General features: G+C 40.6%; 1 protein-coding gene across 1 annotated transcript; it reads right to left on the bottom strand.

The window, feature by feature from the left end:
• Nucleotides 1–30: 30 nt before the first annotated feature.
• Nucleotides 31–26,860, bottom strand: wnt3 (wingless-type MMTV integration site family, member 3). The gene is made up of 4 exons (XM_024284698.2): nucleotides 26,380–26,860; nucleotides 11,006–11,247; nucleotides 6,385–6,650; nucleotides 31–2,540 (listed from the first exon to the last, which is right to left on the bottom strand). Exons 1-4 carry the CDS (start codon nucleotides 26,457–26,459, stop codon nucleotides 2,061–2,063), a joined length of 1,068 nt encoding a protein of 355 aa, XP_024140466.1. The 5' UTR covers nucleotides 26,460–26,860; the 3' UTR covers nucleotides 31–2,060.
• Nucleotides 26,861–27,975: the final 1,115 nt, after the last annotated feature.

Here is a 27,975-nt window from a genome sequence, read left to right as displayed (position 1 = left end):
GGGGAAAGAGAATTAAGATTGTTTTGCTGTTGAAAAACTTTCTTAATAAGATTGTTTATCTTGCAAAACAAAAATCTTTCCTCAATTAGCTAATGTTGATCTATGGAAGGGTACATGCTAGATAGTTCGCCAGTCCATTGGGGCATCAAATTAGGGCTTTCCTTCCCAATTTATGTGTTCTGGTTGAAAAATATTATCTCTTTAGGGGCCTCCCTGTCACTTTTTTTAATAATTTTTTTATTTATTTATTTATTTTTTTTTTTTTGCCAACGGTGCATTATAATAGTTTCCAGGTAAGGTCACTGGCCTAAAACAGCCTAAAACAAATCCAGAAATGTTCCCCTTGACCAGCATGACCATCACACTCAAGTACATTTTCATTTTCTGGACGCTTTAAGGAGATGTTTTGATTGAAATGGATCTGCTTTAAAGACCGTGGATGTAAAACACATTTAAAAGACCCCAGAAGCCCTGAAACACTCTTCTTTTTCCTCAGAATGTTTCCAGTATTTTCTACAGTCACTGCAGACACACTTAGAAGACAGGAGACCAGTTTTGTTCTTCAAATATATAATCTTAGTTCAGTCATACAGATATATACACTGTATAATAAATAATATTTATAAAAACATAACATTTACGATTATAAAATAAAAAGGGAATTATTCACTTTAAAACATTTGTACAAACCTTTGGATATAGCAGGAAATGTGAATGAGCAGAACAGGAATGGGGGGGCTTGACATTGAATGGTAGGCCCCAGTGGATTGGGGTGGTGGGTCTGAGCAGAAGGGGACACATAAGCTAAGCAATGGTCATTTTATTGATGGATAAAATCAATGGGCAGCGACTAGGACGTGTATGGAAACTTCTCACGCTTCCCTCCACCCTCGTACGGTTTCTCCTCGTCCGTCCATCCAGCCGTTCATTTTCCCTTCCCCTTTGCCATGTGTATCCCCATCTTCCACTCAAAGATCCCAAAAGTCCTCAGCTTAATAGTCTCAGACATAAATCTGCAAGAACTGGAGGTCGTCTCCATTCAGCCCTTGAGCCGACATTCATGCCTGAGCTAAGATTTCTGGATTCCTTGGCAGTGTGTTCTTCCAAAAACAAGCGTTTGTGCTTTGGGGTACACCGACCAGAATCCAAGTTCATAAATTCGACTTCTGAAATACTTGAGTCGGAAAGCAGCCAATCAGAACGCTCCGTGATCTCTACATGTTCAGTTCTTTCTTTTTTTTTCAAAATAAAAGCTTATTTTTAGACAGAAGTCTCTGAGATGAACCTGAAGGTTAATAGTGAGCATGCTAAAAGCTTTAACAGAGGTATGCTGCATAAATGAAACATGATCTTCTAAATCATACAATGATGGATTTTTGATTGAGCAAAGATGTCGTTGACTATAACTGGAAGCATTTAGGGAGAATCTGCTACAGCGCTGAGACGCCTACAGCTCTCAGTTGCCTGCATAGTGCATACATATAGGTGTGTTGGATTGTTAGTGGATTGCCCCCCCGTATACCTCCAGTCCCAGCCCAATTGTAAAAATTCAGATTTGGAGGCTTTGAGAATCAAAGTGTAGCATTTATCTTCCCGACAGCAGAGAGGATTTGATCAGTAGTCTACAGGAGGCATTTCCAGCATTTCCTGCCTGCTGCTGCAGTTCAGTAGTTACAAAGTGGCGGCTTCTTACGGGGCGCGTTCAGGATCACTAAGTGATGAAAAAGAGGTTGGTTTAGGGGGAAAAAGACAAGAAATGGAGCTGTTATTTGTGGGCAAAGAGATTGTTTTACTGCGTCAATCTCATGGGTGAGAAGTTTTACTATGGAGGGGGGGAAATAAATAAGGACACGAGGATGGGGAGGGGCAGGAATGAGGCACCACTGGACTCAAGTGGGATGCTGTGGCTGCTGACGGTTGGGATGCAGAGGTCCACTTCAGGTGCAGTTATCCAGCCGGGCCTCAGAGTGAGCTGGTGAACGGGTTACTGAGTGGGGGGCGGGAATGGAAGGGGGTTGAAGGTCCAACAGTCAGTTTTTCAAAAAGCACAAGCTTTTCATTCATTTGCATGTGTGCACGTCGTAGACGCGCACACACTCCTGACAGCTGACGTAGCAGCACCAGTGGAAGATGCAGTGGCACTTCTCTTTGCGCTTCTCAGTCCGGGTGTTGTGTCCGCGGCCGCAGCACAAAAGGTCGCAGCCCTCGATGCCGTGCGACGACACGTTGCAGACCCGGTCTCGAGTCCCAAACGAGCCCGTCTCCGGGTTGGGCTCGCAGAAGTTGGGCGAGCCCTCGTAGTAGACGAGGTCACGCTCGGTGGGGTGCTTGTAGAAGGCGTACTTGACCCGCAGGGTCTCCACCCAGCCCCGCGACTCGCGGTGCTTCTCCACCACCATCTCTGAGGCGCTGTCGTATTTGTCCTTTAGGTAGTCGCCCAGCATCCGGAAGTCCGGCTGCGCCCACCAGCATGTCTTTACCTCGCAGCTTCCAGAGAGGCCGTGACACTTGCAGCGCAGGTGCATGTGATCGAGGATCGTCTGAGAAACACAGAAGACACTTGTGAGAAGACCAAAGACTAGAGAATATAAAATATTTGGTCTCTGTTCCAACAAATTGTAGCGAATTCAAGTGGAACAAAAAGGCAGTTGGTCGCAGTGAAAGACTGTTGAAAACCACTGAGATGCTTCATAATTATTTAGTAAAAAATGACATTTATTCTGAAAATTCAGAAAGTAACACTCATCTAAAAGCTAAATAAGTCAATGGTTTGGATTGGAGTCCTTTTAACCCATTCATATCGTACTTGATACACTTATTTTTTAGACCCCCTATTAACATGATCAAAATGTTCCTTAAAAACCTGTAGTACGTAACTTGGTCCATGTTTTCTGCCCTGTACTTCATCATCATTCCACTAGGGGCAGTAGAAGGGCTTTCCATGTTCATTTCAAAATTTTGTGAAATCTCACAGAAAAAAATATATATTTTACAAAACCCTGAGGTGAGAATAACTTGTTCACTTTTTTAATTGAATACATTAAAACATTTTAGCTTTATTTTGTGTTTTTCATTGTTGTTTAGATCTAGCATCCCTAGACCCCATGCCTTTTCGTGATCTCTGGGAAAAGTCTTCTCTTAGATGTACCTCATCATTTGTATTGGAAATATTTTACTTCAAGACAGTTTATAAACATTGTTACCTATTTTGTTTACATTTTTTAATTAAAAGTAGCTACTTACCTGCCTCTCCTACATGGTTGCATAAAATGTCTTTATTTTTTTATTTTTATATCAGAATATTCTAAAAAGGGTTGACGTGATCATGGAAGAGACTTGACTTGACCTCAGTGTTCTGGGGGAGCTGTCGCTCCTGAATCTGCAGCACTCTATAACAAATCCAGCAGTTTAAGGTGATATAAATCCAAAAAAACAAAATCTAACATGATCTGAAACTAGAAAACCCAGATAAAAAAAAAAGTATTTGCAGTATTTGGTGTAAATATTAACCATTGACTGTATCTGTATATGAGAACTGGACTGAGTGACTCCTCCCTCCACGCCACAATCCCATAAATTTATATTGAGAAATAAAGAGCTATGGCAATCCACTGGTAAGAATTTCTTTAACTTGTTCTTGATAATCCTGTTATTTTTTTTATTATATTTTTTACTCCGCAAGTTATTCACGTTTTAAAGTGACCAATGTGTGGTCTCATGTCAAAAAAAACGTTTGACAGATTCCTATGAGCCTGCTTTCAAGTGGTAGGGGTGTTGACTTCCAACAAGCTCGCTGCTGGTTGCCATAGAAACAATGACTCAGATCGACTTTGTCCAATCACTGCTTACTGACATTGTCTGGTTCCAGCATGGCGAAATTGACTTCCCTTTATTGGAGTCGGAAGTAAGTCATTTTCAATGGGTGATGTCACACTCACCCAGTCCAGTTCTCATATACAGCAATGATATAAACTGTCTGGTTATTGTATCAGTTGTGGTTACTTGGTGAATTACAGAACAGAATTAAATGCTCTGAATAGCCAAATTATTCAAGACAAAGAAACTAAAACAAAAAATAAATCTTTCACCTTTATGAATGAATTGAATGTTTTTAAATCAAAGCCCTCATTTACTTTTTTGTCATTGATTTCAAAGCTGTAGCCACTAAAGCTGTGACATTTCCATAATCCATTCCAACAAAACCACCAAAGACTCTCAGAACAGTCCAGGTAAAACAATGTCAGATGTCTGCACTACTGAAGTGCAGCTGTGGAGAACTCCCTCTGAAGTCCCTGAGCGTGCAGCCTCTGGGCAAGTTGTCCTTTGATTGTTTTAATGTAGCAGCTATATTTAGCCGCCAAATTCCCCTAGCTGGGGAGGGAAGCAGGTGGCTGCATGTTTTTTTTTTTAAGGGGGTAGTAGTGACATCACAATGTGAGCTTGTCATGCCATGACACCTCAGGGCTAAATGAAGGAGTGTGAGAAGGCCAGGTGGATGCGTCTGACAGGACCACCGACCACTCGGCGGCGGTGGAGTCTGACTCCTCGCATCAAAGGGGCATCTTGCTGCCGTGTGGTCCCGCTGTTTGCCCCTCAGCAAACCACGCCAGCGTCCCATATCTCCTGAAGAACAACAGCACGCTGTGATGTTTTAAGTCTGAGCTGATTCCACTTTTTTATTTCTTTTCCCCCTCGGCTCACCCAAAAGTTGTTTGACTGACGGGGAATTTCTCATTGGGATGCAAAGCATGAAAGTCAAGGTGTGGTGCAGGCTGCTGTTAGGATGAGTAATTAACCAGTCATTCATTTTCAAGTGCATGACTAAAAATGTGAGGACACGTCAGATACCCAACATGTGCCCATCCCAGGGACAATCAGAAATCCAAATTCATGTTTCTGTGATGAATCAGCTAAATATACCAAGAATTTTTCCTTTCTTATCTAAAATTCCAAATCTGTGAAACTTTCAACAACTCTGAAATTGTAATTTAGGCATAATTTTTCTTCTTAAATGTTAGATAAATAGCTTTTTCTGTTTGGACGAGTGCGTTCACGGGCACTTCAGTTTTTATGTCAACATTTTAATAAGATTAAATCGAGCTTGAAATTCACATAAGCCTCTAAAAACAAGAATAAACCTAGAAACACAAAACAAGACGAGATTTTCCAGTTAATTAACAATTCAGCGCCAGCTTTTCTACACAGTAGTCTCTGATTATAAACATTCGAGATCTCTATCGGATCCGAAATATGCTGGATTTGTGACAAAAGGCAGGAAAACGCATGAAGTCAGTGTTTCAAATGGACTTCCTTTCCTCCTGAATTCGGTTCGATTCACAGTAGAATCACATCAGCGAGTGATTCCGATCCATATTTCCATCCACATCTGTTGTGCGTTCACACTTGCCAAACAAGGCACAACAGTCATGGACACAACTTCTGGAGAGGATCAAAAGTGCCGAGAGTAACACACCTCATCAGGTAAGTAAAGCAAATCTACAACACCTAATTTGTAGCCTGCAATGCCTTTGAGGCTTTAGACTGAACACAATTTGAAAACTTTGGCTTTGCTATGAACAAGCATAGCACATGTAACGTTTATTTTAGCCGTATTAGTCTGTTTATTTTTATGTGTTGTTAGCAAATTCAGGAGTTAAAAGTATTGTAAATATGCTAACACTTTCAGTGTGGCTAGCATGTTCCAGACGAGTTGGGAGAGACTGACAAACGTATCTCTTTTGTTTCACTGAATGCACCTTTCATGCGCCTTGTTTATAAAATAAGTCAAAAAATAAACCTTGGACAATGCAGCTTATAATTTGTTGTGCTATTTAGTGCAGAAAATCTGGTTTATTTATTTTGCATTAACATAGCCAAAACCTTTTAAAGTCATAGGCCGGAAAAGTTCCCTCATAGGTCAACTTTCACACTGCACTTCTGAGTTCAGACTCAGACAACACCTGCTAGTTCTTTGCGCACAACCCCCCCCAAAAAAATATTCTATTATTATTTTTTATTAAAGCATAGGCTTTATTTTCAACTTTTTTACTTTCTTTTTTATGTTGACGGTTTCAAGTTTTGAGAAAACAGGAAACTATCCCATTTTCAGCTTGTTTTAAATGGGTTTTTGTAACCAGACAGTAATCCATAGCACAGCTGCCATTCAACATCAAAAATGGTAAAGAGAAAAACATGAAAGTGTTGCATCTGTCTGTCAATCCTGAGGCTAGAACCTTCAACCTTCAGTGAACTCAAAGTTTACAAAACGGTTCCACAGGTGTTGAATCTCCTAAAGGCTGTTTCTCAAACTGATCGTTCTTTTCACACCCCCAACTTAAAGTCCTAACCTGATAGAAATTTAGTAACATTCTCTGCTGTATTTACCGTTCGTCCTGCCTCGTTGTTGTGCCGGTTCATGGCAGACCGAGCGTCTGGGCGGTTCTCTCTGGCGTCCGCAAACTCCCTGGACACCAGCACTCCGAACTCTGCGTCCTCACTGCAACCGCCCCACTTCCAGCCTTCACCTGGAGGCCCCTTGTGATGGGAGTCGCAGCCACACATGGTGGAGGTGCCCTCAGCGCAGGAGCGCGTCACTGCAAACGCAACGCCCGCAGAGGCTATGGCGTGGACAAACGCCGACTCTCTGGTGGCTGTGAGACAGACGGACAGACGGAGGGAGGAAACACGGACAGAATCAGCTTCCCTGCTGCTGACATCCAGACAGATGCAATGAAAGGTTTACCTCCAGGCAACAATCCTTTAACACTGTATTTCATCTTTGAAAAGACCCATCTGTGCAAGCATTCGCTAACGGGGAAAAAACAAGAGGCCTCATGAAAAACACGAGCTGCCTCTCCCTTCTCTATTGATCAAATGGATCTGTTGATCTCCAGAAACGAGGAAGAATCTCCTCATGACTTCATCCATTGTGCGGGTGTTAGTCGGACCTAAAGCTCAGTGGGATTTCAGCGACGTGCCGTCATCCCTGAAGAGCGCTTCTCTGCATCTGGATACGGTTTCAGGAATGTTGTCGTCCACACACACACAAACACACACGCACAATCTGTGCTTGGAGCCTGAGGCCTTTTGGTGAAACAATGTGTTAGCCAGTGTCTTTCACACACTGAGGGATGGAATTACGACTTCTTTGAAGGTAACAGCTTATTATGTAACCGGACTCCGTTGTTTCACAATGGCACACTTACTGTGGCTCACTCACACACATTAACACATGCACACACACACACCTCACCAGGTAGGAATATATAAACACTTTTGTTGAACACAACTGTGTAATAATTTCACATTATGACAGTGATTGATTTGGCTCCCAGAGAGACTTTAGGAGAATACTGTAGTATTTTTTTTCTACTTTAAATCAATAGGTTAAATGAACAGATTCTTGATTTTACAAGGTGAAAATCAAACTATCAAATATGCAGTGCCAGAGATGTAAACTCCTGAAAACTTTTTATGAGGTAAAATAAGGGCACAGAGGTTTAATGAACAAAACATTATATAAAAAACATAACTAAAATAAACAGCTAAATAAAAGCAAACATGTATATTTTATATTTAGTACTAATAACATACTTTAATAGAATAGAGGAAAGCAAACCTATACAGCTTGTTACAAAAATACAAAATAATTCTATAATTTTTTTTTACAGTTAATGCATTTCATTGAATAAAATGCATTTGACTGTTTTGTTTTTTCAAATAAAAAAAAATTATCCTATGAGCTCCTTAACTTGACTTCTGTTCGTTCTTTTACGTCTTAGACTTTATTTAGGGAAGCTCTTTCAAGACAACCTGCCTGTTTTGGTTTCTAATGACCCTACATTTTGTGTTTCGTGTTTTAATTTCATGTGTTTTGGAAAACTGGATTGCGTGGTGGGGGAGTTGTTACCTCGCAGTAAGAAGGTCCTGGTTCTAAACCCAGCTGGAATCTTTCTTTGTGGAGTTTACATGTTCTCCCAGCGCATGTGTGCGTGGGTTTTGGAACTTCAGCTTCCTCCCACAGTCCAAAAGATCCTTCACAGGTCAATTGGTTGCTCTAAATCAGGGGTCCCCAAACTACGGTCCGTGGGCCAGATTTGGCCCGGCCCCCAAACTGTTTTGGCCAAATTAGACATTTTTCCAGTTTTTTAGGCTATTAGGTAAGCTAACATTTCAGCTACATGCTAGCTGTTTTGGCTAATTTCATTTTTTTTTGTTTTTCCCACTAATTTTGCACTTCGCTTATATTTTAGCTAGCTATCAACTTCAGTGTTTTTTGCTATCAATTTAAGGATCTTCAGTTATCAATCTATCACTAATAAGTAATGCTATATATCTAGTTTTTAAAAATGTTTTAGTTTTATTTTTTCTGTGAAGATGAATTATTTAAAATTTGGCTATGTGTGGCTTTCTGGAAATCATAAATCTTTACACTATAGGTGTGATTGCTACACTAGTTCTGTTAGCCTACAAACCGACCCCGGCCCCCTATCAGAGAAGAAAACAGTCATGTGGCCCTCACAAGAAAAAGTTTGGGGAACCCTGCTCTAAATTGTCCCTATTTAATTGTCCTAAAGCTTAGTTTCCACTGAGTGGTCCGGTACCGTCCAGTATTTTAAGCGTTTCCGTAACTCTTGAGGGCTCCCATTGGTTGTAGGTCCATTGAAAAGTGAAATGGGAAGGTTGGGGCGGAGCCGTTGTAGCTACCCTTGGATTGGCAATCTGATTGGCAGCGTCAATTGAGCGCTCATTTAAGCTAACGTTTCCAACATTTCTAAGCATTTGGATGTTTGCTGCCGCAATCTTCTTTCAAACAACATTAAATTCCTGTTGTACAATAAAAAGGCGAGCTGCTGGATGACCTCCATTGTTGTTGCTTTTCTAGTTGTCGCACTACAACGACACGCTAGAGGTCTATGCGCCGTGCAAACAAACCGCTAAGTGGAAGTGAGGCTTAACTGAGTGGAAACACTTGCCAGAATTAACTGGACCATACCGAACCACTCCGTACTGGACCGGACATTGGAGACGGGGCTTTGGTTTTTGTGTGTGAATGATGTGTGTGTCCTGCAACAGACAGAAATTCCTCTGCTGGAGATCTAAATGGAAATGTGCAACAGACCTCTATGCATCTATCAGAACAATAATACATACCTATAACTGTAAACATTGAAATAGCCATGATCTAGATATCTAATAGATGTGTCTGGACCCAAAGGATATTTTCAAAGCTTCAGAGAGTTTAAAGCAGAAAGTAATTCGGTCATTAGACATCTCTCCAGTGACACTGCAAGATTGGCAACTTGTTTAGGATGTTCACTTTCCTTTGTCCTACAGTAACCAGGACAGGGTCTGGCAACCTCGTGACCCCGAAAGGAATATAGCGGGTTAAGACAATGGATGAGAGGTTAAAGTAAATCTTAACCTGTATCATAATTTGTATTTTCTTCTTTTTCTTTTTTGGTTTTGTAAATATAATACGAGGAACTCATCAAAAACAAGATGTGGCATCATCACCAGCCTCCCATTGCCTATTAAATTAAAAAAACTACAATGAAATACATAATTCTGTATGACTGTATTGATGCTCTTTTTCATAAATGTAAAATCTGTTTAGCGATCTCAAAGCAAAAGCTTTGATGTTATCTCTAGATATTTGCTTACATCATAATTTAATCAAAAATTTTCTTTTTTTTTTAGTCTTAATGCATCTAATTGTGAAAAGAAAAAGCTATAATGCAAGTTATTTTACTTCTGCATTGGTATGGCACAGAGTCGTCAGGTTGGCGTCTCTTGTTCGGTGACCCTCCTTGTCGGTTTCACCCAAAGTGCTCCTGTGAGCTCCGGACCGTTGGAGTCCTGGTTGTTCGCCAGACTAGTGCTGCTCCTGCTACCTGCTGAGCCCATCAATCCGCCTTTGTTTCCCTTGTGTCACACTGTATTATCCCCACAAAGGACCCAGCGACTCGCGCCCCCACAGCCCCGCTCTGCCCAAAGCTGGCATTCCCAGAAATCCCCCTCCTCTCTCTGCGTCCCTCTCCACCAACAAACTGAGCCGAAATCCCATACGCCACCACCCACTCCAGGACCTCGGTGCCCCGTTTCCTCCAACAGCACCACCACGGTCGACACACACGCAGGGGCTGGTGGTAGATACCGCCGCCTTGCCTAACTGGAGCCGTCCCATTTATCACTTCTAAAGTGACACGCTCTCTTTCCTCCCCTCCTTCACTTCCCCGTCCCAAAGGGCTCACCCGGGCTAAGTTGGGAGAGATCCCCTTTCAGCCTGTTTTCATGACAGAGTCAAAAGGGCGTGTGAATGGGGTGTCCGTGGGAGCTGGACCGTGTGAGGCACAGACTGGTCTTCATGCACAGTAGGGGTTGAGTGGAGCCCCCCAGCCCTTTTCTATTGCCTGTAATCTCATTTGGCCTCCCCTATCCTTTTTTATTTGACTGAGGAGCTTGGACTGGTCACACTGCCCATTTCTGCCCGGATTCCTTCCCCTCTGACACACAGGCTAATTCGTTTTCACTCCGCAGCCTCGGCCACTGCATAGAGAGTCCTACCTTTGTGGTTAGGGCCTGCCAGGCCTTGAGCAGGACACCTGAGTGACACTATCTGCATTGGAGGGAGCACTAATGGATGTGAAAATTTGATCTCTAAGACGGGTGCTCTGCAGGAGAAGATGGATGGAGGCGGAGCCTCATAGCAATGCTCATACCTGCACTTGTTTCTCGCTACTGCCAGGAAAGGTGTCTATTATCGTAATTGCCCCAGTTAGTCAGCCAAAGCTCAGAGAGCAGCAGAGTGACGCCCGAGGCAGGAAACCATCAAACACTGTCTTTAGCAGCAGCTTGCTGTTTTCTTGACTGTTCCACCTACTTTTTTATAGACGGACACCTCTTCAAAGTGATTATTTAAACTCCTTTGGATAATTTATCATACTCTAACTTAAAGACAGGTTTGAATTCCAAGAAAATGTATGTAAATTGAAGCCACCGGTACCTTTGTCTAGCACAGGACCAAAAATGGCCAAGTTGTCCTTGATGGTGGTACAATTCCATCGCCGGCCTCTGAACTGGTGCTGGCATTCCTGGATCCCGAGCTTGACCCCCTCAGCTACACTTGGCATGATCTCGATGTAGTTGCGGCAGAATCGTAGCTGCTTGGGCACCAGACCTGGAATTGAACCACACAGGATGGGTTGGGAGCCCAACGAGGAGTACTGCTGCCCCAAGGCCAGGGACCTGTGTCACAGAGAAAGACGGAAACTGTTCTTTAGACAATGGCAAATGCATACTTGAATAGCGTTTTTCTACCTTCCTTGAAGGACCAAAGCACTTTACAGTCACAGACCCATTCAGGCATTGATGGCGAACACAGGCGCCAAGCTTCCACCAGTAGCAATATGGGGTTCAGTGACTTGCCAAAGGACACTTCGACACATTGGCGGGCAAGGAGGGAATCGAACCCGCAATCTTCCGATCCAGATCAGGAGTCGACTGCCTTACTGCTGCACCACCGCTACCTCTTCAATATTAGATTTGTTTTCCTAGAAGTGTTACAGCAAAACTTATTTAGTTATAATTTACTTTCATCAATCTTAAGTTAACTTTTGTCAGATTATTGGTGCTGAAAATCAATTCTACGCAGATGACACTATTGTCTACTGTTGATCCTCATCAACATTTCAAACTGTTTCATCTCTGCTGTGTGCTTTCAGTGTCATTCATTCCCATTATTTTCAGACACAAAGGTTAGCATAAGACAAAGTTTTGGGCTTTTTCTTAAAGTTTTCATCTGAGCCATTCAAGGAATTACAACCAAACTCCTCTCTTTAGTCTGAGTATACCCTTAAAGAAATGCTCTCATTTAGATCCGCATTGAAGAATTGTTTACTCTTTGATGATGATTTGGTTTTTCTTTCAAGAAGTGATGTCTGAAACTTTCATGTTGTTGGTGAACTTTAGTTTATCATCTCTAGGAATTAGATGCTTAGTATTCCTCTGAATGGTGATCACAGACTCCATTGACTTCATGTTAAAGCTCAATGACCACCACTGTAGGCATTAAGGCTATAAACAACCAGATTTATCTCCTTTTTTAGCTATTTAAATGTGTAAAATGTAAACCAGCCTAGCCTGAGGTCTGTTATTATCATGCAGAAGCAAGTTCAAAGAGAGAGAACATGACTCGGCAAAAAACAAAATCTTAAGAAGTTGCAGAATCAATTTTTGCAAATAAAAATAATTCAAATTTGATGGGCTAAATTGGAATTAAAAAAATATCTAAATGTTTTGTCTAATGTGATTTGGGTAGTTGTTTTTATTTATTTATTTTCTAACTTTTAGAGTTTATATTTGTGTCTTATATTTGCTATTGATCATTTAACAAACGTTTTTCTAACCGTATTTTATTTTTGTTAATTCACTTAAACGAAATGGAAAGGTGGAGCTGGGGTGGGATTATAAAAATTCACTTCCTCCCACTCCCTTTCAGGCAATCTATCTTTTAATTTTGAGTTATCATGTGATTGTGACATGTCTTTATGAATGTAAACTTCTGACGATTGATTGTATTGCACATGAATTATTTGTTCTTGATTGCTTGAAATAAATAATTTCTAATATAATCTTTTATGTTTGTTACAATACAAAGGAATTGCCAAATCACTCCTATTAAACTCTTCTTAATCTCTGTGGATTTAATCTGATTAAGAAGAGTCAAAACCAGTTTGAATAGGTTGGGTTTGCCAAACCTGGCAAACCCAACCTATTCAAACTTTAATTTTCTATTAACCCTTTAACAGCAGAGGCGTTGCCGGTGACTCTTCAACACAAAATCTTTAACTTTTAACCGTTAACACGATCAATGTCATTCCAGCAGATTCTGAAGGAGAGTCCAGTTAACGGTGGTGTGCCCACTATGATTTTTAGTTTCATTAATTATCTCTCCCTTTGGTCCAAAAACCCTCTTTAATGTTCTAAGAATGCTTTCACACCTGAAGTTATCCACGTCCTCAAATTCACATCACCAGAGTTTGCCTGGCCTGAAAAAGCATCATAAGCTGACGGTGCTGTAATGATCCAATTAGCCTAAGAAACAGGCTAAATGTTATTTCAACCAATAAACTCTCATTTGCGTTGGTCTCATTTGGACTTTAGAGAAGTGTTCTTTAAAAATCGTCTTCAATCTACTCCATTCGGCGCCGCTTCCGTGTGCAGTATAAACCCAGCGTCATGAACTCAAATGAAGAGTCAAAACGATCCTGACCTGCTGAGGAAAACCACACCACAAGGAAACCAGTCATTCCCTCCCAACCTTATGAATTTATGGTTCTGAGTTTGTACAGTCTAGGAAATGCTGTAGCTTCTGTCACGTGTGTAGCAGTGCTGTGCACGCAGCTGACTTTGCTCAACTGGGATGAAAAAGCCTCATCAGAAGGCTCATGCAGAGGCAGAAATGAATCACTGCATGAGACAGCCAAGACCAGCTCGTGTAGCCAGAAACCATTGTCGTTTCATACAGGTAATTAATTTTAATTGCTTTCTATTTTACTTGAAATAGAAGAGACAGAAAACGTCCAATGCCCGTGTTTTAACATGCTGTCTGCGGTAACAAGCTCCAACAGAACGGCACGGGTTCATCCAGAAGCTGGATGGGAGATGTCAGCCTCTCCTTTCTTGTTTATCTATTTCTCTGGTAAAAGTTGATGTTTCCTGAGGGGAAAACAAGCTTCTCTCCCGTATGACATACGAACAGTTTTACTGTTCCTCCAAGCTCGAGGTGGAGTCATGTTTTTGAGGAGATGGCGTCACCAGGGCTTTTGCAGAGCGCCTGAAGGAGTCTGGATGGACTCGGTGACGCTAGAGGATATGGAAAGCTACTGGATCGGATCAAAGCGCCGCTCTGGATGACCTCAGGAGGCTTACAGTTAAAGCAGGTGCTCATTTGACAGATGGGGAAGGGAAACGATCACCAGCAAGTAACCAACATCCTGAACGCTTACTTTCCCCATGTTTATGGTGCTTTTACTTTGTGCCTGTTTGCAAAATGATTGGGTTTTGTCCGACATTTGCAAATTAACTACATGTTCCGAATCATTATCTGATTCATTTTGGGGAATGACAGAATGTTCCAACTTCAGAACTTCTTGACAAACAGCAGCGTCAACAGCCTGAGCGTTTGATTTGCCAATTGGGACACCAATATGTCTGCAAAATAGACAACAGGCTGCAGTGGTCTGTCTTCTATTTGTTCTTTGCCAGGACAAACCGCCGGCTGCCTTGGATACGCCACACAAGTCTGAGTTTCACATCTTGATTGAATAAAATTGAAGTTTATTAATCTTGCAGAGGAGAAATTCACCTGCCATGGCAGCTCAATGGAAAAACAATCACAGATCACCAAAGAAGCAAAACAAATAACTCCTTTTTAATGACCTCGTCACACAAATTAGACTTTTACATTGATGCAAATCTAACACTATGAAATATTAGCCAAACTATTAGCTTTTCTGGGAGACTTAGGTGTGAATTAGAAATGAGATCAAACTGCAATTGTTAAATAAAAGTTTAACTTTACAAATCTTACATCGTCACTTAAAAATCTGATAAATCAGAAACTCAGATGCAAAAAATCTCAATCTCCACTGTGATTGATGGTTTCTTCAGATAATCCACTTTATTTTGAAAGCTAACCAAACTGTTTCTGCACTATAGTTTACCTAAAATCCTACTTTACTCCCATTTGAACTCTGGTTCACCAACAGTTTACATGCAAACAGACTCTTTAGTGGAGCAGAAGTAAACCATACCGAACCAGCTTGATAAGCACTGTGTAATTCCAGCAGAGCAAAACATCCCAAAGCAACAATCTGAAGATGCAGATTCACAAAAAGTTGGAACACAGCTTACATGGAGAATGAGCAACTGTTTTTCTTGGAGGATGGTGACACTGTCATCCCCCCAACTTGTATCAATTCCTTTAATAGTTCAAATCTAATTTTGTTTCTGCACCAGTCCTATTTTTTGGGGACTCCTGGAGTCTGTCCCAGCTGTCTTTGGCACAGAGGACCCTGAACAGTTCACATGGCCACGTACTGACCACAAACCACATGTTGAACAGTGGAAGAAGGCAAATGTTCAAGAGGAGGACGTGGAATTGTTTTTAAGCTTCGTCGTGTACTCTTGTTTTCTCAGGGAGGCGTGGCCTCACTGATTTCTGCTCTCTTTAGAGATAAAGCTAAAACTTATCATAAAAGGAAGAAAAAATGGGATTTAGAGCACGACTGTCAGTGACAGAACCTGTTGTGATCTGTTTGTTTGACATGGAAGAGTCAAATTTACAGTATACAGTATTTTATAATGTATATATATTTAGATATTTATCAAGAATGCACTAAAATACTTCAAAACATCTATATCAGGGGTGGGTGGGCCACATGTGGCCCATCAAGCTATTTTATCTGACCCACCAAAATGGAATAATGATAACCCTTATTATTGTTTTATTTTTTGGTGTCTCCCCATAGATGGTGCAGTATAAATATATATTTAATATTCATATGCATTTTTTCAGATTATTTAAACACCATTATGAATGTTTCTATAAATTGCCTGACATCAACCTATTGTTGCAATTGGCATGAAAGTGAAAAAAATAAAAACATTGAAATAAAATCTCCAAAGTGTTCATTTTATTTTCAATCAAAATTAAGATGTGGTTTTCCCAGATTACATGCTATTTCTTTCTCCTACGACAGGGGTGTCAAACTCAAATTGCACAGGGGGCCAAAACACACAGTAGGTCGTAGGCCAAACAAGACAAACATTTATTGAATACATAAAAAAAACAAAGTTGTTAAAACTTTTAAAACGTAACTTTTTTGACATAAATACAAACAAAAAGAGACAGGAATATTATAATAGAATACATCAACCTAAATCTTAAAAACTTTCAATATTTTGCTCTCCATAAAACATATATTCTGTCACAATTGGGATGCTACAAGAAAACATCATGCAGTATATAATAATGAAGTAAAATTATTTGGTCTTGACTTTGAGGTGGATTATCAAAATCTTTTAAAGCTCCAATTGAGGCCAACATAAGGTGATAAAAAAATTAGGAAAAAGTAAATCACTGTAATAACTAACATTAAAATGTGAAAAATGCATCAATTTATCATTAATTATGCTAACCAAAACTAGATATCACAAGAAAACATATTGCTCTTTAACTTAAACATTTAAATGTGATTATTTTTAATCTGTTTAAATTCCATCAGCAACAATTTTCAGCTAAACTGTTGATTTAATGCCTCTCAAAAATAATGTTTTACAAGGTTTTTTGTCATCAGACATAAAACTTGTCCGATAAAATGTAGAAATGAAACGAAACTTCATTTTTATTGATTCCATTTCCTTGGTTCTCCTTTTGCCCTACCTCTGTACAGTTTCATATTATTATTACTGTTAAATACGTTATATTTTTTACTTTATTCTACTTATTTATTTTGTTCTTATTTTTAACTTCTTTTTTATATTTTTTATTGTGCTGTGCATTGCTGCTGGTGGACTCCCCACAATTTAACTGTTCCTGACAGTTACAATAAAAGTCTTTGAATCTTTGAATCTTTGAATCTTCCTGGAGTTTCCTGGAGTAAGTGAAGCTCCATGAGCTCATCTGCCAGTTCCTGCAGCTTCCAGCACTGCTGCTGCTGCTGCTGCTGCTGCTGCTGACTTAACTTCGTCTGTGGTGACTACATGACTAAGGACTCTAATTACACCGTCTGCTAGCTTGCTCGCTTGCTGCCCATTAATCTCTTTGTCATGGGATGTGCCACAGTGGGTGATGTTTTGCACCGAGCCAACAAGGAGTCGCATGTAACCGAACAGCATCGGCCGATAAATCAAAGGCAAATCTCTGCTGTCACAGCGAGGCACGGATGGATCGAAAGTCTGAGTCTACCCCTCAACCAGCTGAACGTCTTGACAGCGCTAGCTCCGCGTGCAATGAGTTAGCCAACCGCACAGGCCTTTGTGGTGATTGCTCAGTTCACAGGCAGTAGATCTGCAGGTCTATCTGTCTTTCTTTGCAAACGTTGCGCCTCACTTGATCCGTACGGATAGACGAGATGAAAGCGATTTCTTTTTGGCGAGGTGCTACTGAGTCTTAACCCAGCATGTTTATGTTTGCACAAACAGACACACACGGCAGCTCATGCATGCAGACCACATGTGGGTCGCGCTGATCCGCCCGCCTTGCCTCACTTCTCGTAAGCCACGAGCGACATGTCTCAACTGAGCGGGGAGAGAAGCACGCGCAGAGACCTCCAGAGAGGCAGAGCGCCGGGGGAATCTGCTGCAGGGAAGCAAACGGCAGAAGAGGAGCAGCAAACGGCAGGGTTTGGCAGGTGGAGGCCCAGACATGTTCAGAAGGGGCCTCTACTGGCCTGGGGCGGGCTGCAGCTTGGTTGGGGGTTTTCTCCGCCTTTAAACTGGGTTGATGTGAAAGTATGACGGGCTGCTGGAAACCACAGACATGAAACCCAGGAAACAAAGGGATTCCACCACACACCTCGCTGAAGAGTGGATCATCACGCAATCAAGACTTTGTCAACAACAACATTGGACACAGGAGTTCCCAAGAAAGTGGAAATCACTGCACAATAAAAAAACCTGCTAGACTGAAGTTTTTCATTCTCCAATATGATTAGCTCCTTATGTTCAGATGCACAAAAGCCCCAGGTGACCCTTTGACTTGTTAAGCAGAACATGACAGCTGACCTCACGGCCTTTTACCTGATAGCCCACAAAGTTCACGTCTGGGACCTCGTGTGTCGAGGATCTCAGTCCGTGTTTTCACAGGGAACACTTCCAAACAGAGATCTCAGAGAAAAGCTTCAAGACTTTCACTGCTGTCTGAAGAATCCAACATACTTTTGTAGCATGACAACTCAGCACTGAGGACTAACCTGAACATACCGTCTTTCCATTATTACTGATCACATTTGCACCAATGCTTTATTTTTTATATAACCAATGTTTTAAACTGTGTTTCTGAGTATTTCTTTATTCAAATCACTAAAGTAAGATTGAGGAAGAGCATATTTGTTATGTAAAAAGATACGTTGGGCGGGGCATAGCGTCCATGCTCCGTTCCATTCTGATGCATCCACTTGTGGACGATTAGATCCATGAAGGTCTTCATCTTCCTCATCTGAGCTAGAATCTGGCTCAAAACTGTGTGGATGGATAGCTCCAATATTGGTCGCCATTTTTGTTGGACCAGTAATGCTAGGTTGGGGTGTGAGGGGCTGAAAGCTAGTGGGCCAGCATGTCAAATGGAGGTGTCCTGTATGGCAAGCCTTTTTGTCAGTTAATAGATATCTTTAATGTCAGGCTGTTTTAAGACAAGCTAGTAATGCCAAAAGTACAACTAGTTTACTAGTGGACCATATTTTTGCTTACTAGTTAACTAGTAATATCTTAAAATGTGCACTAGTTTACTAGAGGAACATATTTTTGCTTACTAGTTAACTAGTAATGTCTTAAAATGTGCACTAGTTTACTGGTGGACCTCATTTTGACTAGTGACACTCTCAGAAGGCCACTAGTGAACTAGTCACATGCAAATGTTCTACAAGTTCACTAGTAAGGCTCCTGTAGTTAACTAGTGGGCTTTTTGTACTGCACTAGTGAACTAGTGACATTTTTTTCTTTCACTAGATGACTAGTAAGATTTAAATATTTCTCACAAGTCAACTAGTTCGCATTTTGCATGTCACTAGTAAACTGTTGCGATATTTTGGTTGCACTAGTTAACTAGTGAGCTTTACAGGAGCCTTACTAGTGAACTCTTTGAACATTTGGATGTGACTAGTTCACTAGTGGCCTTTTGAGATTGTCACTAGTTAACTAGTAAGCAAAAATATGGTCCACTGGTGAACTAGTGCACATTTGTAGACATTACTAGTTAACTAGTAAGCATGTTCCATTAGTAAACTAGTTGTACTTTGGGCATTACTAGTTAGGCATAAAACAGCCTGATATCAAGGATATTGACTCAATGATAAAATGGCGTGCCACAGTCCTACGTTGTCCAACCAACCCGCCGTTGAAGCTCGTAATCGGTCAAACACACCTGATCCAGGTAATCAGCAGCAGGTGAGGCAGGAGATTCTGAAAAACCTGAGGTCGGCCCTCGAGACCTGGAGTTTGACATCCCCTGATGTAAACTGAGAGCTCTCAGCAATGGAGAGGGGAAGGGGGGCGGGATTCTTCTGATCCACAACTCAGAGGCAAATTTCTAATGAACCCCTGCCACTCTGCAGAAACTATGTCCTAAGAAACAACACTACATTTTTGACTTTGGCTAAATCATTTTAAAAGACTACTATGAACGCTTTAACAATAGATCAACTTTAACTTCTAAGACCTGAAATCCACTTTTTGGAATACAAATCCTCATTTTAGAACATATTTCCTCTAGCAGGTTTGATTCACACCTTGATTGCACGCTATGTTGCAACAGTGTAAAAGTTCACCTGAGACAAATTAACCCTGGAATTCGAGAACAAAGGTCCCAATTCACTGGAAGGTTTACCAAATAAAGTATGGAGTTATTAAGAGTTTCATATGAGGAGAAATAACATTAACCTACAGCACAACTTAAAAAACTATGACTGATGAAAGTAAAGGTAAGTCACGTAGAACCACAAGGATAATACAGTCTGTGCACTTTATTTAGTGCACAGCTTCAGTAGAGATTATGATTTCCTCTCTGCTGCTTGTTCCATTTTGTTCTCTTATTTTGTCCTTTTTCTTTTAGAAAATTCAGAGAACTGAAGCACATCATCTGAACTTCCTTCAGTAAAGTTAGTGCGCTCACTTTGAAATGTTCAACCTTGTCATAACTGATCATAATATTTTCCTTTTTGCACCAACTCTTTACCTTTAATCAAAAGTAGTTATCAGAAGTAGATAAATTGTGCTTTTATATATAGCAATAAAGTTTGACTTAAATTAAATTGTTTGCTTTGATGCGTGCTCATGTCACTCTCTTAAAGTGCAAACTCCGAGAATTTTTTCTTACAAAACGCACAAAAATAACATTTGCTATTTGCAGAAAGGATAGAGAACAAAAACATTGATCTAAAATTTGGTTGTTAAACGAAGTTGGAGTTAATTTTGCCAATATTTAATTTTTTTAACTATTTTTGTCATTTGTGTGGAAGCCATCATTATAAATTCAAAAAATACTAAATGATTTAAATGTTGTGTATTGAATTGAATATTTGATCTTCAGGATGGATTAAAATGTAATTTGTTACTATATGTTGCTTTTATTAGAAGCAGTTCTGTACACAAATCTGGTTTGATTACAGATTCATAAAAACATATACATCATTTTTTTTATTTAAATCTTATAATTTTTTGTAGAGTTTTCCAAAAATATACATTGTAATGTAGTTTATTTGGCCCACTTTGGTTTACTTCATATCTTCATGAAGTTGTTCCCAGTTTCAGCAAATCATTTAGCGGTCAAACTATGTTTTTGCCAGAGACAATGACGAAGACCCCTGAACAAGCGCCTATCGTCATTATTTTACTGACGTGCTGAACAATCGTTTTGGATTTCTTTTTCTTCTTTTTTTTCTTCTTTTTTTACTGGTATTCTGCTAAAAATGTACTTTGTTCTGATGTGACTATACAGTCATGAAACATTTGATAAAGATTTTACAGCATTTCTGCAATAATGGAAGCAGTCATCGGAGGCTTTTACAAGTGACAAACATTCCTTTTGTGAATTAAAGTTCTTCAGACTTTTTGAAATGGTCTCATAACTCTTTCATTAACTATTTCCAATAATATTTAAATAACTGTAATATTACAAATTATTTGATACTGAAAGGATAATTTTCAAGTAAGTCTTTTGCCTTCATTTTATTTGTCATGTAAGTATAAAATAAATGAATGTATTGTAATTATTCTGGATTTTTCTTTTTAATCTTTCATTTAGAAACTTTTAAAGATCTTATTGTTGATGTCTAAATACATTGAAGCGTTTTCCTGCATGACTCAGTCTGTTCACCACAGAATGTTTGAGTTAATTCACATCATTACATCCTCAGTCAAATCTGGATTGTTACACTATTGTATTTTTAAGCAGTGGTAGGATGATTATTTAAGCTCTTAACCCATTGTGATGGTGTTTATGAGCTTCATGTTGTTTTTTCATCGCTGGCTCTGTTTTTTTCTGTTTCTCTGTAGTTTGCTGTTAAAAGTGAATTGGTCCTATAAATTTTACACATCTGATCTTGATTACTTCAACCGTTACATCAGTAAATCACCCCAATTGTCTAGTCTAGTGTGAAGTCTAAGTTTCTGTGTTTGGTGCCATTTTTTTCCCCTTTCATGGTCGGTCTCACTTTACACTTTTTCTTTTAGTCCTTTTTTGTTTTTAACTTTTTTCATGGGTTCATAAAGTTTTGCTTCTGCTTCCTGCCTAAGTCCTTAAATAAACCACCTGACCTAACTATCATTAAACTTCTTATCCTTATTTTGTCGCAGCTATTGTCAAATAATTGTTACCATAATATATTTAACCCTACATAACCATCTCATCCTATTTGATACTCCCGTTTCTGTGACCACTATCTCATTAGTATGATCCAAACCTTCCTTAAAGACCCATTGGATATAATATAGTCCATGTTTTTTGTCCTGTAGTTCATCATTATTCCACTAGGGGCAGTAAAAGGCTCATTTCAAAATGGCTGCTTCCATGAAATCTTAAAAGCTGGAAACATTTTGCTAATTTTCTCAACTTTATGGTGAGAATAACTCATCCATTGGCATTCTTTATTTCTTAATGACTGTTTTCTGTTTTGAAAAAGTGTGAAATTTGATTATAATTAATTCTTTATATTACAGTTTCACCAGATTTTGAAAAAGTGGATCAAATTTGAGAAGGTGGGTAATTAAGGTGTTTTTTCCTGAACACACGTTAATTATTTTTGCATCTTAAACTAATATTGTTGTGAGTAAAAGAAAAAAAAGTTTAAAGATCCTCTTAATTCGTCCTAAAAAAGAGAATTCTGTTAATTTAATTACGTAGCATGCTTTTTTATTAAAAGTGAATTTATTTTTTTAGCTTTTATTTATGACACAAAGATGATTCTTTAGGGAATAAAGGTTCCCAACTTTACAATTATTTCTATGACTATGTAACATTATCGCACTTCCTACTTATCCATTGACCTGCTTTATGGAGTCTAAGCTCATTTCATCCAAAAATAGCTGCAAAATAAAGCAAAGGGCTGTGTTTCTGCAGAGAAACCCACCACTTCTCACTTATGAAGGATAATGAGACGATCATGTTTGCTTGAGATGTTTTCTTCTAAGCACTCAACTAAACGGGCTTTAAAAGGCTGGACCTGTACTGACAGATTCGACAGTGGCGTCAGGTTTGATAAAATGCTCAGCTGTGTCATTGTGTTTGCTCATAGCAATTATTGATGATGGGCGCCAGATGCTCTGAGCCGTGTCTGAATAAGTTAACTTAGCTCTTTTAAAGAGATATTAATAATGTTGGCATATGTTAGGTTTGTGCCTGGAGCTGCAAGTCTCAGTTGCTTTTTCCTTTTGGAGACGGAGGCTCCTGAAGAACCTCTGCAGAAACAAAAACAGTGAACTCTAATTCACCTCTAATGCACCTCGATATCCGCTCAGCTTGGCAGATTTGCCTGGAGGATGTCATGTAGCTAAATGAGAGCAACATGAGGCAGAATCCACAGAGATGCTTGAAAGGAGCAGAAGTGGGACAAATAAAGTTGTCGGCTCTGCGCGGGGATGAGGCTTTTCCTGATGGAAGGCAGCAAAGTGTGTGAATGTTGTTGCCTTTCTCTTCTTCTGCTCACTTTTGATTTGTGGTCCGACAGCTCATGGCTGATCAGATAAAGAATGACAGGACCCCGGAAAAATGTTCCACCCTGTTTGCCTCCTTTGCCGTTTTTACTGCTCTGTCTGCAGACGTTTGCAGAGAGTGCGGAGTTGGGACAAGAAGCCCCTACAGTCACGAGTTTGGAGACGTGGGCAGGAAGGCTGAACAGGGTGTAAACTTGTGAACCTGCCAGTCAGGAGATGGAGAGCAGAAAAACAGCAGATTAAAAACTTGCTTTCTCAGGTGGAGTCTGCAAACGTCCTGCAACCAGAGGGTCAAAAAGATGCAAATTCATTGTTTGGAATCATTTATTGTACATTTGCTGTTTCATAACTGGTTGCTTGGTTTCACAAACATAAAAATGATTGGTCAACTCTCCAGGCTAATTTGCCAAATCACTCGTCTTAAGCATTCTATTGGAATAGTTTCTAATTTGCATGAAAGTGCAGTCGAGTTGAGGCATGTCCTGACATTTTTATTGACTGATCATGATCTGAATCCAGAGTTTTAGCATTCAGGATTGGTGGAGGGAGTCTGATATGTGCATGAACTGCAAATTCTCAAAAGTGGAATCAGTTTTAGATATTTCATTCACAAAAAAGTGAACAAATTAGCTGCTAAAACTCATTTTATTGATAAAATGTCTCCCTTCCCGTGCACATTTGACTCCTCCTGACCTGGTTGGTGTCCTAAGGCCGTCGGTTGGAGTGTACAGGTGTGACCAAAAGCACCTCTGTCACTTTCTGCTAATAATTATCCCGTGGAACAACACATCCAGGTGAGATCAGGCAGGTAATGAAGACTTTGAACGATGCTTGTGCGCTGCCACTCCTGCCCTCTCATGATGTCGTTGCCCCTGGCCCTTTCTGTCTCCCTTTGAGGAACTGCCCCAGCCTGCGCTTTAGTGCAGCTAATAGCTGCGAGCCAGGGGACTTTGTCATTTGCTACAAGGGCTTGTTGCACGTGCTTTGATGGTGGGCGAAGATTAGGACTCGGCTTCACTGCTTTGAAATACCAGCCTGCTTTGAACCTCTCACAGAGCCGGTGTTGGAATGAATAATGTCATCCTTCAAGTTTGTTCTCGACGTTGGTGGATCCAGATTTCTTTTGTTGAAGCAAAAACTTGCTTATGATCAAATATAATTTACAAATAAACAAGATAATAGCTCCAAGTCCACATTTTTTTTTTTATTTCTTCACTTCTGGCTCTTTTCTCAGCTGAAAATAATGTCTTTTCACGCAGACGGGATTTTCTTCAGTCAGTGGAGGGTTTTTTGGGATCTTGGTGTGACCGTGTGTGTGAAAAGAGGGTTCACAGTCAGATAATGACATTCCTGAGACCCGGAGATGGACACTAGAGCCCTGTTCAGGACACTCAGGTTGAACTGGAAGCGGCCTGAGTAGAAACAAGCCGACTTTTTTTTCCGTTAGGAGGATGTCATTTAAAGCCAATTTCTTCCAGTTTGAACTCTCTTTAAAACAAATTCATCTTGTTTTCTTCAAAATTTCACGTTTAAATATTCCCAATTTCTTCAAAATAAAATAAATTGACAGACATCCTGTATTCTTATTAGGAAAAGACAGCCATTACTTGGAATTCCTAAAATAAAGCATTTTTAAAGATACATTTCTAAAACTTCACTTTAAATTTTAATTAAAAATAGTTTTTTTATCCACATTTCCAACTTAAATTAAGAAATAATCCTTAAAAAGCCAATTTGTTGCATAATGTGAGTAAAACCTACTCCAGAACTATAAGGATAAAAGCCTTATTTGTATTTTTATACAGAAGTGTTGTACAAAAAAAGCTGTTTCTGCCTATAAGCTGTCAGATAAAATGACTAAATATTTTTTTTTACTAAAAAACTTTCCTATTAACCATTTCCAAACTGTTTCCATTTTATAATGACAAATCCAAAGGACTTCCTCTAAAAAAACAAAACCTACAACAGCAATTACAAATAACTCAACAGCTTTTTGGGTCCATTAAACAAAAAATTGAACTCATCTTTAACAGATTCTTTAACAAAAAAGAGAATTTAATGAGATGCTAATCGTCCATCAGATTTCTTTGTTGTGAGACTTCACAAAGCTCCACATTAGGATCCCATCAACTCCTTAAACTGCTGCAAATTTAGTCACTTATTGGTTTTTCCCTCAACACACAAAGACAACTCACCTCCCAACATTCTTGCATTAAAAATACCAACTCTCCTCCACCTGTTTAGTTTGCTTTCTCTCCACTCCTCTTAGTGCATCTGTGCATGACGCTGTTTTGTTTTCAGCAGCCTCTCCTGTAAAAGCAGGCACGAAACAGACAAAACTCTCGCTCCAAATTGTCCCACTTTGATGGAGAACTCGAGCCGGTGGTGTCACCGGTTCGGCACGAGCCTCTGCTGAAACTCGGCACCCTATCAACCTTATCTCGTCTCCTTTTCAGACGTCCGCTCTGCTGCTCGACGCCTCTGACAGCTCCATCCCCGGCAGCTGCTCAGTCACCTGGAGCTACGGCTCACAGGCCCGGCCTCCAAAAGTGCTACCCAAATCAAAGGTGGTTCATATTGCTACGGTTTGAACAATAAACCCGTGTCATGTAAGCTGCTTGAAGAGAACAGCTGCAGGTAATTCACACAGTGAGAATCCCAATCTCTTTGTCACTGTTGTCTTGTGGCTGGGGCTGATGCCAGGAGTGGGTGTAAAGTCCTCTCTGCCATTAACACTTCAGCCCTGTGGCCTGTGTGCTTGGCAGCTGTCTGCTCTGTAAATGAAACCAGAAGATGCTGGCGGTTTGGACGGCCCTACGCTGGGACCACATGCTCGCCGGGCCGCAAAAAGTGCAGTAGCTCTGACAAGTATTGTGCTGGGAGCCAAAGGGCTTTGTCGTACGCCTACGCACATATCTCCAGAAGACCAGCTTTAGGTTACAAAAGGAGACCAGGAGCTATGAGGTCAGCTGAGTCTGTAATGAGACCAACCTCAAAATTTCAGTTGGCACTGCCAAAAGCGACCAAAGCCTGCGGCACCTGAACGTATTGTCTTCGGATGAATCCGTCGTGGAAGAGGGGGATCGTAAAGCAAGATACGCTCAGCTGATGGAGCTGCTCCCCAAAGACAAACTTTGGAAAAGAAAAAATTATCGACAATGGAGTTCCTGCTATTATTGGGAAATACTAATAATCACCTGAGAACTTCTTCCACTTCTTGCTTTTTCTCTGCATCATTTTATTCAAATAAAGAAATCTGAAATTACTCTCCACAACACACTCCAGAAAACGTGGACTGCAGAGGGAGAAAAGAATGGCAAACATTTTCCGTTTCAGAAGTTTTTGAGGTTGGGGCTTTTTTTTTTCCATGGAGTCAACCAAAAGTTCTGCCCTGTCATGAAGTGATCGTTTGACCGAAAGGCTGTGATGCTGCGGATTTGTACTCACCACCAGATGGGATAGCCGCCAAGCACCCGCGAGCTGGACAACCACACACACACCAAATATCCAATCAGATACAAATCCATGAGGTACGCCTTGGAGTGTGTGAGAGGGCAGATGGATCAATAGATAGAACTTCCAGCCGGCAGTGATGAAGAGTTTCCAGGAAGAGATGCTTCAGGGCAGTTTGATTCTTCAATGAGGGGAAAATTAAAATGATATTTGAAAAATCTTCTCCTCTGTTTCCCCCCTTCTTTGAGTCGGGCCAGGAAAGTGTGTCTGTCTCCTAGTAGTTAAGAGAATAAGTGTCTCTTCCACACATGCACACGCTCATACCCGTCCTCTCCTACCCTCCCTCTCTGTGAGGTTCTTCCCTAAGGTAGATATCTTTCTCTCTCCCTACTTTTTTCTCCCTCAGGATGCCTCATCCACAAGCCCAATATTAAAGGGGGGGAGGCTGGGGGGTGGATGAGGTTTGGAGATGTCAGCTGGCAAGCCAATCACAGGAGATGGCCTTAGGATACAAAAAAAAATTATTATTCATTCCCATCTGTCAATCACACACTACCCCCTGGTAATGTGGAAAAGAAAGAGAAGCGGGGAGGGAGGGGCGCTTGAAGAAAGGTAGAGCGGAGTTGTTGCTCAACTTGTTTAATCCGTGATCATTTGGAGAAAAATTCCCCAGTAAGGCTGGAGGCAGGTGATGAAGGCCTTCCAGAGGAGGCTGCGCGCTCACACGCACGCCAACAGTTTTTTAAATTTTTTTATTTAGTGGCTGTCCCCTGACTAATTGATCCGGATATAAGCGCACACCAACCCGCAAGTCATTCCCCATTCACAGACACACAAATACTGTGAATTTTCTAAATTGTTGTCCGCCCACCTCCACTGAAGAGGACAATAAAGGGACCACAATAAAGCCATAAACCGCTGCGCCGGTTGAGCCAAGCATGCAGGGGTTGTGGTCTTCAGCGGCCCAAAGGCGACACATTTTACATCAAGACTATTGTCATTGTGATGGGCTCCGGGGAGAACAGCCGTGGGATTGGAGGGGGCATGAGGGAAACGTGGAAGGAGGAGGGCGGGACACTTGGGATGGCCTGAAGTGAGCACGCATGAGATAAAACATACAAGGAAACTGATCAGGAACGAATACAGACAAGATCTGCCGGTGAAGATCAAAAGAAATCAGTCGTAATGATCCTAATCTGGTCTCAAAGGATTATCAGGGGGTCAGAGATGCTGAAGCAAAGACGACTGAACATAAAGTTAAAAGACCTTACCCCATATTTAGCAAAGCAAATCTCTTAAAACTGAAAATCAAGGTTAATTTTTAGTCCAAACTGGTAGATCGAAGAGCATCAAGGTTTAGTTTAAAGACTCACCCAGATGAAGATTATGGTGTTTTTAACATGTTCTTGCGGCATTTTTTACTTGACATATATAAAGAAAATTCAGCTTAAAACAGAAGTTGATGAAAAGTTTGATAGAATCAGCAGCCCACAAGCTCCCTGCTTCACTCCATTCTGATGCATCCACTCGTAGACAAATAGATCCACGAACGTCTTTGTTTTCCTCGTCTGATCTGGATCAAAGGGTACG

This window comes from Oryzias melastigma, linkage group LG19, assembly GCF_002922805.2.
Source record: "Oryzias melastigma strain HK-1 linkage group LG19, ASM292280v2, whole genome shotgun sequence".
NCBI lineage: Eukaryota > Metazoa > Chordata > Actinopteri > Beloniformes > Adrianichthyidae > Oryzias > Oryzias melastigma.
This window is presented reverse-complemented; position numbering and strand designations above follow the sequence as displayed.